Raw genomic sequence first — 15,224 nt, forward strand, 5'->3', positions numbered from 1 at the left:
GGTTACAGTGACTGAAGATGGCACCACTGCATTCCAGTCTGGGTGACAGAGCGGGACTCTGTCTCAAAAAATATATATATTATTTGGTGTGTGTCTAAATGCACCTATATTGTAAGTTGGCAGGGTTGGGGGCTGTGTGGGGTGTGGGTAGTGCTACCTCTTCTCAAATTCCTTAAATGCAAAACAACCTCTAGGCTTTTTCCTTGGTTCACTTTTCTTTGGACCAGGTATCCTCTCTCTGTGTAAGCTCAGCCACTCCAAGTAACTTACAAATTGGTGTCCAGAAGGAATGTCACTCCTGAAATCCCTGTTTTCAACAATTTCTTTAACATCTCAGTATGGTCATTTAGCTTCATGTTAAGCACATTACTTTATCTCCCATAATCAACTCCTTGTCCTGAGTTTGTCTCCGGTTATGATGGTTCTGACATTAATCTTCCAAAGAATTCAATCTCCAACGCTTTGAGGCAGGCCTTCTCTTACACTGCCAGTTTTCTACATGTAATCAATGTCAAAATCCTGTTAATTCTAGCTCCACCTCATGTCTTAATTTCACTTCTTACTTTTTACTCCATGGCCACTGCTCCAGCTTGGGCTCTCTTGCCTTTTAACTGGTCTTATTGACTTCATTTACTCCCTTATCCTCCACTGTGTGTGTGTGTGTGTGTGTGTGTGTGTGTGTGTGTGTGTGTGTGCACGTGTGCACGCGTATGAGTGCGTGCATGCACGTGCACTCACACACGCACTCTCCTATGCTGATATTCATCTTCCACACCAGTGTTAACAGGTCTAATTATGTATTCTCCTGTCCTCACTTCCTGAAATACCCTTCCCTCTCCAGCTTCCTTCTGCTTTTCAAAGTCTTATTCACGATCAGGTCAAATTCAGCCTCCTCCTGGAAGCATTCCAGGAAGCGCTCATTTAAAACCAATCCCTCCTCCTCTTGTTCTCTCTCAACATTTTGTAATACTGCTCTACTGAAGCACTCTTCCCAGACTGCCTTGCCTGAATATACTTGTCCAAATACCCACATTTGATTGTGAGCTCTTTAAAGACCAAGGCTGAATCTTACTTTCTTCCTGTATCACCTCTACCATCTCTGATATTAGATAGCACAGAGTAAGCATTCAAATGTTTGCTGAACTGAACTGAACTCGTTAGTTGCCAGCAGCATCGTAGTGGATGTAAATTTTGAGAGGTGCTTGTAGCTATAACAGGTTGACAGCAGGTGCTAGATGTCAAAAAAAGGAAATTTATATGGTTGACTCCACTTCTTCTAAAATAAGCAACTCTCTAATAGACAACAGCTGAGAAGAAGATACTGGCTGGCATTTCATTAGTAATAAAGATTTCATAAAAATGTGGAGAACAACAGAGCCTTTTTATTTTGCCATGAAGAATTTCATACATTTGGTTGCAGCAATGAATGATGGGTTGACAAAGCTGCTATAAGACTGTCAGTTAATTCAAAAATCATGTGAGAGAATTTTTTATTCTCATACAGAAGAACATTCTCCCTTCTATAACCCTGTATACCAGTTCTTTATGCAATATAATGTGAATTCATTTTCTTAAAATTCATAAGCTATTGCTAAATTTCTCTAAGAATTCTGGACTGGGTTGAAAAATCCTTAGCGGAAAAAATAATTGCAAAATAGACAGCTTCCTCTTAAAACTTGACATTCTGTTTCAAAAGTCCTTCCCTTGATTTTGCTAATAAAAGGCCACATTATACACCTTCATATTCTCCCATCTCTAGTTCCCTCTGTACCAAATCCGTCTTATCACGAAAATATGTAACACTTAATGAATATCTAATATGTGCCTCATATTTACTTTAGCAACACCAGTAATTTTACTTTCTTAATCACCCTACTAGCATAAGTACTATTATTAACCCCACATGACAGATGAGGGAACCACAGCTTAGGAAAGACAATTACCATGACCAAGTTCGCACAGCTAATAGATCACTGGGGTCCAAAAGTCTATACATCTACAACACATGTAAAAGACAATCCTTTAGACACTCAAATACATAAAAGTTCAAACTATAAATAGGGGCAGCAAAAAAATACATCTGGACTATAGTAACCTGAGATAAGTACTAATATTTTAAGTTCTCAAATAAATATTTCTTCCTATTTTTTGGACTAACTAGCCTTTTCCATTTGATGTGCCTCGGGCTTTTAAATCAGAAAGACATGGATTTAAATTCTGCTTTCTCACTTGCCATCTTCTGAAGACCCTAGACAAGTTATGCAGGCTCTCCGAGTCTCAGTTTTCTGTCTCTAAAATGGGAATAGTAATATCTACCTACTAAATTTACAGAAAAAAAGTGAAGACTTTGCAGTATTTCCCACAAAAATGCTTTCCCAAATATTTGTTCAATGCTATTTATATGTATTATTCCATGTTTTCTGAAGCAACCTTCTCCTTTTTGCCTTTTAAATCTCTCCTTTTTGGGGTGGTGGGAGGGGTGAAATAACTAAACAGCTACCAAAAAGCTCATGAAGTGTTTTGCACTAAGCATGCAAACCACCCAAATAGATTATAGTTAAAATAACAAATGCTAACATTCTTTGAGTTTTTACTATGGCTCTGACCTAAGTGTTCTACCTTGATTATTTCATCTAACTATTCCAACCCATGAGATAGATATAAGTGAGACTATTTTACAGAGAAGAAAACTAAGAGCAGATAGTTTACTGAGATTAGTCATTTGTTCGAAGTCACAAAGCTAACAAGTACCAAGTCTAGGCAGCCTGACTTCTAAAGTAATGCATGTTATTGCTGTATAGCCCTAAAATGGTAGTGGTGGGGGTTATGGAGGGAGACGCTACAGAAACAAGGCTCTTAAATCCCAATGTTACAGGAACCACATTCACCAATATTATTTGTGAGATAAACAGAATGATAAAAGGAAGCAGTTCTTTGTTTCCAAATCTTCTTCACTGCTATGCTATGCAAGATATTATGGTATTATACTTTGCAGTATTAGTGGATGTGAACAAGAATTTCATATAATTCAGACGCCTCCAAGGAAGCCCATATAAATTCTTCTGATCTTACTGCTTTTGGTCCTCTAACCTGGCCCTTTTGCAGAAGAAAATTACCAGAAATGATTGACAAATTTAGAAACCAAAGAGTTAAAGAAAAATGAGCAACTTGAACATTAGAAAAAGGGAGAAATTTTCATTTGATCTCATTTAGATAAAATTGTTTTCTCTTACCTAGATAATTACTGCATGATTTCCATCAATATAATTATCTGAATACAACAGACACCATAGAAATAGTTTCATATAGTAAAACATGGTGGTTTGCACATCCAATTATTTGAAGTTTATCATGAATATTTCTCGTAGACAGAAATAGCTTTGTACTGAACTTCTCCTGGTAAACTTCAATAACTATGTATAGATTTTCCCAACTGTTCAGTTATGAAATGGGATTTATCAAAGAAAAATGTTTCAATATAGTATTACATACATATATTAACTATTTTTTATTTAGCTGATTTCTTTTTAAGTATTTCTAGAAGTTTCATGGCAATAAAAAAGAAGACCAATATCAACAAATGAGAAAATACAATTTTATGAGCAAGTATTTTATTTCTGTCCTTTCCCTGAAAACCAAATCTTTACTAAAAAGAAATTCTATTTTGAACACGATTGAAACTTTGTAAGTATTGAATTTCCATCCCATTCCATAGACTTTAAATGGAGAGAGAAACTGAAGTATAGCAGGTCTGCAAATGACATTGTTTAGATAAACATATCTTGCCAGAATTATCCTGGTACCAGCATTTAGAGGCTCCAGGCATATTTGGAACTAAGATTCCAGCTTAGGCTCTTAATAAGCAATATGACATGTCTCAACAGACACTTGCTTTTAAGAAAGTGCTTTCTTGGATCATTTGGCTTAGAGTCTTTCCATTATGCTGCAAATATTCATAAAAGTATTCATTCCTAAAAGACAAAAGCTTAGAAAAGAAGAACTATTCAAATCACTGACTATTGGCAGAGAGGTACAAACTTGCCCTCTGGTCATTCAATTTTAATCTCTATTATGAAAATGTCAATGCAATATAAAAAATGCAGTGGAAAATGGAAAATATTCAGACAATATTGAACAAATACTGTGTAATACATTCATGTTATTTTCTTCTTAGGGAAAAATATTGAAGTTATTTTTCATTAGTAAAATAACAAATGACTCTCTATATAGTATGTTCAGATTTGCATAAATGTCATTGCAAAACTTCTATATTTCTCAAGAAATAAACTGATCGCCTAACTGTGTAATGGGAATTCAGTCTCATACTGAGTAAATCACTCACTGAGATTCACTGTTTTTGGTCAGTGTGTTTCAACCTGTTGGACAACCCTCAAAGTTCCAGTATGGTAGGGGAATGGTCCAGTAAATCAACTGTACAGCTATCTATGTTGATTGTTACAAGGCAATTTTGCTCTTGCCTTGCTAGTTATAGATACGACATCCTATAATTTATACAAACTCATAGAATGCAAGTGCATTCTTCCTTGTTCAAATTAGTTATGCAGAGGTTGAATAGTTTCTTACCAAATCTGTTCTTCTTCCTAGGCTCACCAGTGGATGCTATTTCCCTACCTCCCTCGCAGTCAGGTGTGACCATGTGACGAGTTCCATCCAACAGAATATGAACAAAATTCACACACACCATTTCCAGGCTTGGCTCACGACAAATTTTTATGAGTCATATTCATTATTCATCTGCCCATTAAATGCATATGCATCTCATGCTCTGGACACAAAAGATGGAAGGAGCTTGGGCTCCTGAATGGCTTTACAGAGGGCGGCTTATTTTGGACCTCATTAAAATAAGTAAATTTCTACTGTAGTAAGCCTCTAAGATGTGGGAGATTACCTGTTATAGTGGCTAGTTTTATTGCAATAATACATTAGCATACATTCACATTCATTGTTTAAGCAACAATAAAGATTTAAACATTCAAAACCAAGAACAACCTAATTACCAATCACTACAACTAAAAGAAGACATGTCTGAAGGAAGTGAATCAAAACATACATAATTACAGACAAGAAATATTTAGCCTTAGTCTAATGATTAAGTAAGGTCCTTAACAAAAGCAACAAAACAAGATGGGAAATGATAAATATGCTAGAAAGAGTGCAGACTTTCAAGCCAGAAAGAGACATTTGCAAATTCCAAGCTCTGTTCTTTTGAACCAAGCTTGTTTTGTAAGCTTCAGCAATTTGATAAACTGTTCTTGGAATCTGTTTTCTCATCTATAAAATGGGGATTATAAAATATAGCTCACAGTATTCTATAAAGATTTTGTACACACACACACACACATATACATACAGAAATGCACACACATACACACACCATCTAATGCTTATGAGGTACTCAATAAATTCTAGCTATTATCAGTAAGTATTTATCCAATATGTGGAAGTATGACTAATAATATTTTAAAATATTAACCTTTTACTCTGGTTACTCTTTCATTTCCCCCAACATGTTGATAACTAGTCATTTCCTTAGGGAAGGGTTACCATAGCAGAATATATATTATGAAGATATAGACTCTCATGATTTCCAATTTTCAAATGTCTAGACTTAGTAAAAGACAGAAGATTTCAAAGAGAGAAAAAGATGGATGAAGGAAGATTTTCCTCCTTCCTGCACTACAAAGGATTTCCCTAGTTGTGGGAAGGGAAATGAGGGCATATTGTGGGGAAAGCTCGAAAATTTGCTATCAATGTGTATGTCCCTGGAGGGAAGGAAGGTGGAGAGAAGTGAGGAAACCCAGAGAGATCTGAGAGAATTTGAAAGCAGAGCTGACCTGGACCTTACTTCTGAGGAGAATCTCTGAGGGAAATTGGATGGTGAATTTCCCCTACTCCTTCCTCTATTCCTCTTCCTGATCCCATGGAAACCTACTGACACAACGCACAATCACTGCTAATCACTCTGCCCATTAAATGCATAGGAATATAGGTCAGAAGAAAAGAGTATGCACAGAGTCTATTCAGATGGGTCTTACCAAAGTTCCTGCCCACCCTAGTATGGCATAAGGTACAGTACAGTGATTTTTGATATTACATGATGGGGGCATCAAAGTGGCAGAAAGATATCCAGATCTGAAAGTCGCTGCAGATGGGAATGAAAGATGCCCCAGGAGGAAGCCACTGCCTGCTAGGACCAACAACCAAGGATATGAGGGAGAAACTGGCATCTTCATGGATGCCAACCCTGATAGATGACAACTAAAGTACAAATGTTCTGCCACACTGTGGTCACCACACCCACCACTCCATGCTTTGCAACTACATAAGCCCTGAAGTGATTAAAAAATGGATTTCTCCTATTCAATGGAATTACATTTGGTTATTAAAAGATAACACACTACGGAGTGAAAATCTCAGTACAATTGTTACCATTTGCAATTATTTCACATTATTTTTATAAATGTGAAGGGGTATAGGAACTTAAGTTGTTATTGAATCTTGTCATGCATCTTGCTTTGAGTGTCCCATGCTTGTTAAAAAAAAACTTACTTCGATCCGTAATGATTGTTCTAGCCTCTTGATTGCTGGTCTTGTTTTTCAAATTTTGGGCAGCAGTAATGAGTTCTTCCAATTGGGGGCGTCTCTGTTCCAAATCCTGCAGTGTTGCCTGTAAGAACAAATATCGCTTAGTGCGGGGTTCTTCAGCATTGTGTATTCCTTTCTCATAATACAAAGTAAAGTACAATGATAAAACCAGCCAAAACACTTTTAGAAATAAAAAAGGTGTTACTGTGTGAGGGCTTATAAAAATTTAACAGGAAATATGCTTCATTCTTAGATACCAAAAATATTTCAGATGAAAATCTTTCATCTGAGCCTTTAAATAAAGAATATTTTCTTTATTTAAAGTACAATTGTTGTACTTAAAAAAGATTTTCTTCTTTAAAGGCTCAGATGGAGTCATTCCAGAGTACTTGGTATTACTTAAACCACTGCATGAGTGCCTTGAGTAAGAAATGTTATTCTGAATGATGACAATGTATTTAAAAGACAGAAAGCCATTTATACTTATAATATCATTCTGTCTGATGTGAAAATTAAGGTATATTTATTTTAAAAGCAGAAAGAACACGGAACTGATTGAAGAGATATTACTTATTTAACTTCATTGTACCTGAGATTCCTCATCTGTAAAACGAAAAGGTGAAGTAGATGAGGTAATCAGCCTTTCTCCTAAGCTGCCTATCCATAAGAATCACGAAACCTTTTTGCCTCACTCCAGAGCTAATGAATTTGTAATGGAAACAGCTGGGAATCTTGCATTTTAAATAAATTATCTAATTAACTTTTATGATTTAGGCAAGTTTGGAAAGCATCGGATTAGATGTTAGTATTCATTTTTTCCTGTGTTATAAATGATTTTAATATAGCACTATTTTAAATAAAAATATAAATAGAATAAAACCAACAATTTTTAATTTATAGGTGATAATGTAAGATCATTAAGAAATTCTTCCCTTTCTTCAGTGTCTATCTATTATCTCTGTCATCTTGGTCTCCACTCTCCACATTTAAGAACCAAAACCTCTAAGACAGTCATGAAGAAATTTATGAAAAAAAAAAAAAAAAAAAAGCATCTGACTAGTTCTGGTTCTAAAATTCAGTAAATTTTATTTTAATTGGGGAAAATAAAAATATTTACTGTTCATTTATAAGCAATACGTGACAGATGTTTTATCACATTTTCTCATTTTTCTCTTATAATAACCATACTAGTAAACAAACCAGCAAGTTTGTATAATTTTAAATATGATGTTCTACCACGAGGCCAAAGAAGGTGAAGAGACGAAAGTTGTAGATAGTAATGTACAGGAAACTTATAAAACTCAGTTATCTATCATGTCCTTTGACTCCTGCTGATTTTCTAATGATTTTTTGTTTGGGAAAGGCCAAATTTTGATTGTTCTGTAGTGTTTCTTTTGTAAAGAGGTAGGGAAACAGGCTTTGTGATTTAAACTCAATTGCTTTTGGTAATATTAATATAATATAAGTAACTTATCCAAACATTGTACATCTACTTTAAGCACTTTCTCCTCTCCATATTGAAAAATTGGAGGGACTAACTTTTTACACATTTTCCACATTTGTAGGATGTGATTGCTCAGAAGAAAAATCCAATTTTCAGGTTTCTAACTTTTATGGTTTCTTTATACAAAAGAGTGAAATATGGACAGCTATTGAAGTAAGTGGCATAAGTTAGTAGGAGAGTACTGAACAAATTTTAAAGCAGGAACCATATAGTAGCATATAGATTTTATGAAATAAGCTGTTTTCCAGTGCTAGAATGTGAAACTCTGGTCATCTGCGACATGGGAAGCTGAAAGGTTGCTTTGGAATTGCTTACTCTAAAATGTCTGAATATGTTCAATAGAATTTTTAAAATGGACTTACTCAGAAACCTCAGATGAAGTCAAATTTTCACCTCAAAGTTAACAAAGAACTTTAAATACACAGAGCTAGTAAAATACATAAATTCATTTACTCATCCATTCATTTTAATATTTCTAAGCACTAGGCACTTTGCATGTGGCAGTGGACAAATATATTCAGTATAGTCTGGAATTTAAATGAAAAACTGTGCTTTTCGATACTTAAAATTTTTATATAACAAAGATTATCTTTATCGGGCTGTTCTTCTTTGATTTAATATTAATTCACCCTAATTAGCCAGATTTTTTTGCTTATCAGTTTTAGATACATTCCTCAATATTTGCTATACTTTTTTCCTTCTTTTAGGATTTCAAAGTTCATTTAAGAAGTATGCTGTAAAAGTAATTTGATCAAATTTAATCTGAATGTTAACAGGCTCTAAATTAAACCTGACCACAATGAACAGCTTTTACTGCTGAAATTACCAAGCATGTCAACTTAGACTCAAAACAAGCCATTTTCCTCTCTAATGAACAAAATAGGTCTCAGGGTATTGTGAAACCTGTTCTCTAGTTGGGTGATTCCCTAATTCTGCTGACAGACACATGCTTTGTAAGCACCTGAGAAGATTATTAATGACATCCTTTGAAGCAGCCTCCTTAAAAATCTAAGGAGATTCACAACTGCAATACAACTATGCATTTATAAAATATTTCAAAATGAAATTTCAACTTTTTATCCCACTCTTTGGTCAACACATACAAACATTCATTTCAAAAAAGAAGCTGTAAAATAATAATGTATATTGCTATGGGATTTATCATGCACTAATAGGCTCTTTACTTGGTGGTTTTTTAGTATAGCAGAATGGGAATTTTCTCCTTTGATTCCCTTTCTAGAAATAAAGAAAGGGATTTAATATAGCATACGCTTCAGTATTTCTTCATTAAGATATAAAAACAGTGGTTAAAATAATTTCTTGCCAATAAAATAACACAAGTATACGGTGAGAGTAACTATTGTCTTTCTTTTAATTTGGTTTTCTTTTAAGTGTATTCTATTATTTGCTACTATAATTTCTTTGACTTCACAACTTAGTTTTATAATTCCAGAACTTCTTAAAGTGACTTTCATCTCTATTCCTTCGAGTCACCGACACATGATAAAATACCTTAGATCTGATCATTACTTAAACTACTTGACTCCAAAATATCCATCTACAAAATTCTGTTCTCTGCCCCCAATCTGCTACTTTTACCAGATGTTACTCTCTCAAACATGCTGTTCCTAGTATTATCTTCATTCTCTTATGACCTCTGGTCCTTTTCTTTTTCCTCAACCTAGCGTTAGTCATACTAAACAAGTAGAATGCTAATTTTGCTTATTTATTTCTTTAATATGATCCCAGATATTGGTTACACAAATAAGTGAACTAAACTAAAATTGTTACATGCTTACCAGTACCTAAGCATGATAATTGATCATGTCTACATGGATTCTATCATTCTAGAAGAAACAAAACACAGGAAAAGGAAGGAATCAATTCTATTTCTAATGAGTCATAAGTCAGCTACTGGGCTTTACTAAAAACAGCTTACCCCTGGGAGATGAGAATTCATCATAGATTCCACTAGCTGAGCAAAGATGGAAGAAAAAAAAAATTCAAACACAAAGTGAATCAGAAGTCTTTAATCTTAATAAGTCCCCCCAGAGTTGAATGAAGTGGTTATAAATGGCAACTCTATGAAATAGGAAGTTAAACAGTGAAACCATGCATATTATAACTAGGGCATTTTAGGCTTTAAGACGAAATTAAAATTTGTTATTGTATTCATTAAGATGGAATTCCACCTAAATAATACTCAAATAAAAAACACTTAGTACTTGTATGTCTAAGAAAATACTTTAAAAATCATACTTGTCATATTTTTAAATTTTTCTTTAAAATCAACAATCTACACAGCATAAATGCCAATGATGATTTTCAAAAGTTGCAATTTCAGTAAATAAACATGAATTAAGCTGAAATGTAACAAGGTAGAACTGATGCTATTTTATTTACAACTTAAAAAATTAATATTAAGAACTCAGAGGTAAAAGGGTTTATAGAACCATTTTATGTGTTGAAAAAAATAAGCATGGAAGTCAGGGAGGTACTAAATTGTAGCCTTGCTAGTAACTGAAAGAGTTTTGCTGGTGAGGATGCTAGTAATTTGTCTAGCTTTCAACCATCTCACTGAACACCTTCATTTTCGCTTCTGTTCTTGCATTCAGCTGCCTCTCCAAATAGGGTGGCCAAATAAAAAAACATCCTTATTGTCTTCCACTTACTTCCTCACTTCCCATTTACATTTTATACTGGTTTGGATATTTTCCTACTTGACCAACCTTCCCTACTTCTTTTCTGAATGTTCTTTCAGTACCTTCATTGATAATTTCTTAACAATCTTCATAACCAACTTCATAAACATCTTCTGACTACAATCATCCTTTTTTGTTCTTTATTCACTGAACAAATACTTTTTAAAATGCATTTTACTTTATATAACTTCAAACTTGCAGAATATTTGCAAGATAAAGAACTCCTGGGTACCCCTTACCCAGATTCACCATTTGTCAACATTTTGCCACATTATTTTTAAACATTTATCATTTTATTATTCTGTGTGTGTATAGATATATACCTATATATCTAATATTATATATATATAAATAATTTTTCTGAATCATTTGAGAATAATTTACATATATCATGTCCCTTTACCTTTAAATACTTAAGGTTTTATATTTATTTATTTATTTATTTATTTATTTATTTATTGAGGCGGAGTTTTGCTCTTGTTACCCAGGCTGGAGTGCAATGGCGCGACCTCAGCTCACCACAGCCTCCGCCTCCTGGATTCAAGCAATTCTCCTGCCTCAGCCTCCTGAGTAGCTGGGATTACAGGCATGTGCTGCCATGCCCAGCTAATTTTTAGTATTTTTAGTAGAGACGGGGTTTCACCATGTTGACCAGGATGGTTTCGATCTCTTGACCTCGTGATTCACCCGCCTCGGCCTCCCAAAGTGCTGGGATTACAGGCTTGAGCCACCTTGCCCGGCAAGGTTTTATTTCTTAATAGCAAAGACATTCTCTTAAATAACTTGAGCTCAATTTCAATGTCAGGAAATTTAACATGGCTTTCGATCACAATCTTATCCATACTCTATATTCAGAGTATGACAATTACCCCATTAATGACATTTATAGGTCTATTTTTATTTTCTGGTCTGTTCCAGGATCATGCATTACTTTCAGTTGTCATATGTCTTCAGCCTCTTTTAATTTGAAATAGTTATTGCCTTTCTTTGAACTTTATAACACTTATAGTTTTGACCAACAGAGGCCAGGTATTTTGTAGAATATCTCCCAAATTGGGTTTCAGCAATATTTTAAGTGCTTCTGTTGTGTCACTAATTGAGCTAGGTGCACAGGCTGTAGCAGTGAAGGAGAAAATAATTCCCGTTCTCAAAAAGAAAACAAACTAGTAACGATGACAGGCAATAAAAAAGCAATTACAATAACCTGAGGTATTATGGAAGGGGAAACAGGGAGAGTTATCAGAGCATACGGCAGAGATATCACATGAAATGTAAAGGTCAAGGACCATCTTCTGAAGGAATCAAGCTTAATTAATCTTCAGCTTTTCTTTATCTAAATTATACAAAATAGTTTTAAATACCATTGCTCCTCATACCCATGTGGTGGCCCTGAGACTATGCAGGACTTCTATTATTGGATCTTAACTGACTGAGGACTCTTGTTACTGCATTTTGAAATCTTCTATTGAAGAACCTAAGTGTCCATCAATAGATGAATGGACAAAGAAAATGTGGTACCTATGTACAGTGGAGTACTATTCAGCTACAAAAAAGAATGAGATTCTGTCATCTGCAACAGCATTGTTGGAAATGGAGGTCATTATGTTAAGCAAAATCAGTCGGACACAAAAACAAACATTGCATGTTCTCACTTATTTGTGGAAGCTAAAATTCAAAACAACTGAACTCATGGACATAAAGAGTAGAGGACAGGAAGGGTAGTGGGAAGGTAGGGGTGGGGTGGGAATAGTTAATGGATACAAAAAATTAATTAGAAAGAATGAATAAGGCTTAGTATTTGATAGCACAACAGGGGGACTATAGTCAATAATGATTTAATTGTACATTTAAAGTAACTAAAAGAGTATAATTGATTTGAACATAAATAATAAATGCTTGAAGGGTTGAATATTTCATTTTACATGATGTGCTTACTACACATTGCACGCCTTTATCAAAACATCTCATGTACCAAATATATAAACCTACTATGTACTCACAAAATTTAAAATAAAAAAATATACAAATAAAACAAAAAAGAAACAAGTAATTCGCATCAGAAATGTGTGGAAATTCGTACAACACATGTTCCTTTTCTAAGCATTGTTTATCAGTATTGTAAAAATCACTGATCATTTGGCTAACTTTAGAAATGAAAAATATAATAGCTGTTTAAGAAATTATTAGCTATCCAAACTCAAGAAACAGTAAGACAGTCTGTGATATTTATTTCTCTTTTTTTGTAGTAATGTTTCAATTTGTTGTTATTTTGGCGAGTTTAAAAATCTCTTAAGCCTAACACCGCATGTTCTCATTCCTAAGTGGGAGTTGAACAATGAGAACACCTAGACATGGGGAGGGGAACATCACACACTGGGGCCTGTCGAGGGGTGAGGGCAAGGGAAGGGAGAGCATAGGACAAATACCTAATGCATTGGATGACAGGTTGATGGGTGCAGCAAACCACCATGGCACGTGTATACCTATGGAACAAACCTGCATGGTCTGCACATGTACCCCAGAACGTAATTTTTTTTTTAAATTAAAAATATAAAAAATAATAAAATAAGAGCATTGTAAGCTCAAAGAAAAAAAAAAAGAAAAAAGAAAGAAAACAACAAAAAAAACCCAAAATTCTTAAACCTGCCAAATTTGGTGATTTCCTTGAAATGGTATTACATTAATCTACTATTACTGTGTTATTTTTTAAATAAATTACTTCCCTTTGTTGAAAAAAAAGATTAAAATGGCCCTTTCCAAGCTATCCTACCACACAAAACTTGTGGGATTGATTTACTTGTCATTTAATAAAACCTTTAACATCCAAAAGTGAAAACACCTTTCACTTTCATAATCCAGTAAGTAAATAATGTGATCTAATTGCAGATCTTGAAATATAATTTCAATGTCAAAAAGAAAAAAAGAATTTTATGCTATAATTTGTTGATAATGATTTGCAAATACCTTTCCAAACTGATACAAAGGGCACTGATAATTTTAGCTGTTCAACATTAGATCTATTAGTTATTCTACATTGTTCACAATTCTTGAAACTCTATTGTTCTATAAATTTGGCATATTAACAAAAGATAATTGGGATAGGTTTAAGACCAGTTTTTATCATATGCATCAGATTTGCAGGCTTTTGATATTATGACCCAGTAACATAAGTGATAGAATTTTTTCTCCTACATACATTTTAGAACAAAAAGAGACATGAAACTATATACAGGACTGCCTCAGAAATATTGTGGGTTTGGTTCCAGACTGCTGCAATAAAGTAAATATCACAATAAAGCAAGGCAAACGAATGGCTTTGGTTCCCCAGTGCATTAAATGTTATGTTTACACTTTACCGTCATCTGTCAAGTGTGCAATAGCATTGTATCTAAAAAATGTACATACCTTAATTAAAAAAAATACTTTACTGCTTAAAAATGGTATAACAATCATCTGACCCTTCAGGGAGTCATAATCTTTTTGCTGGTACAGGCTCTTGGCTCAATGACCATGGCTGCTGATTGATCAGGGTGGTGGTTGCTAAAGGTTGGAGTGGCTGTGGCAATTTCTTAAAATAAAGCAACAATGAAGTTTGCTGCATCGATTTGCTCTTCTTTGTAACCAATGATTTCTTTGTAGCATGTGATACTGTTTGATAGCATTTTACTCACAATAAAACTTCTTTCAAAATTTGAGTCAATCTTCTGAAACCCTGATGCCACTTTATCAACTAAGTCTATGGAATGTTGTAAATTATTTGTTGTCATTTCAACAATGTTCACAGTATCAGCACCAAGAGTACAGTCCATCTCATGGAACCACTTCCTTTATTCATCCATTAGTAGCAACTCTGGATCCACTGAAGTTTTAAGTTGAGAATACAACCATTCAGTCATAACTTCAATCTCCACTTCTCATTCTGGTTCTCATGCTATTTCTACCACATCTGCAGTGATTTCTACTGGTCTTGGACACTCACAGTCATTGATGAGGGCTGGCATCAACTACTTCCAAACTCCTGATAATGTTGATATTTTGACCTCCTCCCCTCAATAACAAATTTTCTTAATGGCATCTGGAATGGTGAGTACTTTCTGTTTTCAGTTTACTTTATCCAGATCCATCAGTGAACTCAGCACATACAGCAGTGATATCTTTATGAAATAATGTATGTTTTAAATAATAAGACTTGAAAGTTGAAGTGACTTCTTGATCCAAGGACTGCAGAATGGATGTTGTATTAGCAGGCCAGAAAATAAAATCAGTCTCTTTGGACATCTTCCTAGGGCTCATGGGTGACCAGGGACATTGTCAAAGAGCAGTAATATTTTGAAAGACATCTTTTTTTTTTCAGAAGTAGGTCTCAACAGAGGGCTTAAAATATTCATCAAACCATGCTGTAAGAGATGTGC

The 15,224-nt window shown here is 34.4% G+C and overlaps 1 protein-coding gene across 11 annotated transcripts in view; it reads right to left on the reverse strand.

Moving 5' to 3' along the window:
- DMD (dystrophin) overlaps nt 1-15,224 on the reverse strand; it is a 2,654,855-nt gene that overhangs the window by 627,896 nt on the left and 2,011,735 nt on the right. For all 11 annotated transcript variants that reach the window (XM_074391460.1, XM_074391464.1, XM_074391461.1 and 8 more), the window contains one exon: nt 6,571-6,688. In XM_074391460.1, the coding sequence (XP_074247561.1) occupies nt 6,571-6,688 (118 nt within the window). The remainder of the gene's footprint in view (nt 1-6,570; nt 6,689-15,224) is intronic.

The sequence above is a fragment of the Saimiri boliviensis genome, chromosome X, assembly GCF_048565385.1.
Source record: "Saimiri boliviensis isolate mSaiBol1 chromosome X, mSaiBol1.pri, whole genome shotgun sequence".
In the NCBI taxonomy this organism is placed as follows: domain Eukaryota; kingdom Metazoa; phylum Chordata; class Mammalia; order Primates; family Cebidae; genus Saimiri; species Saimiri boliviensis.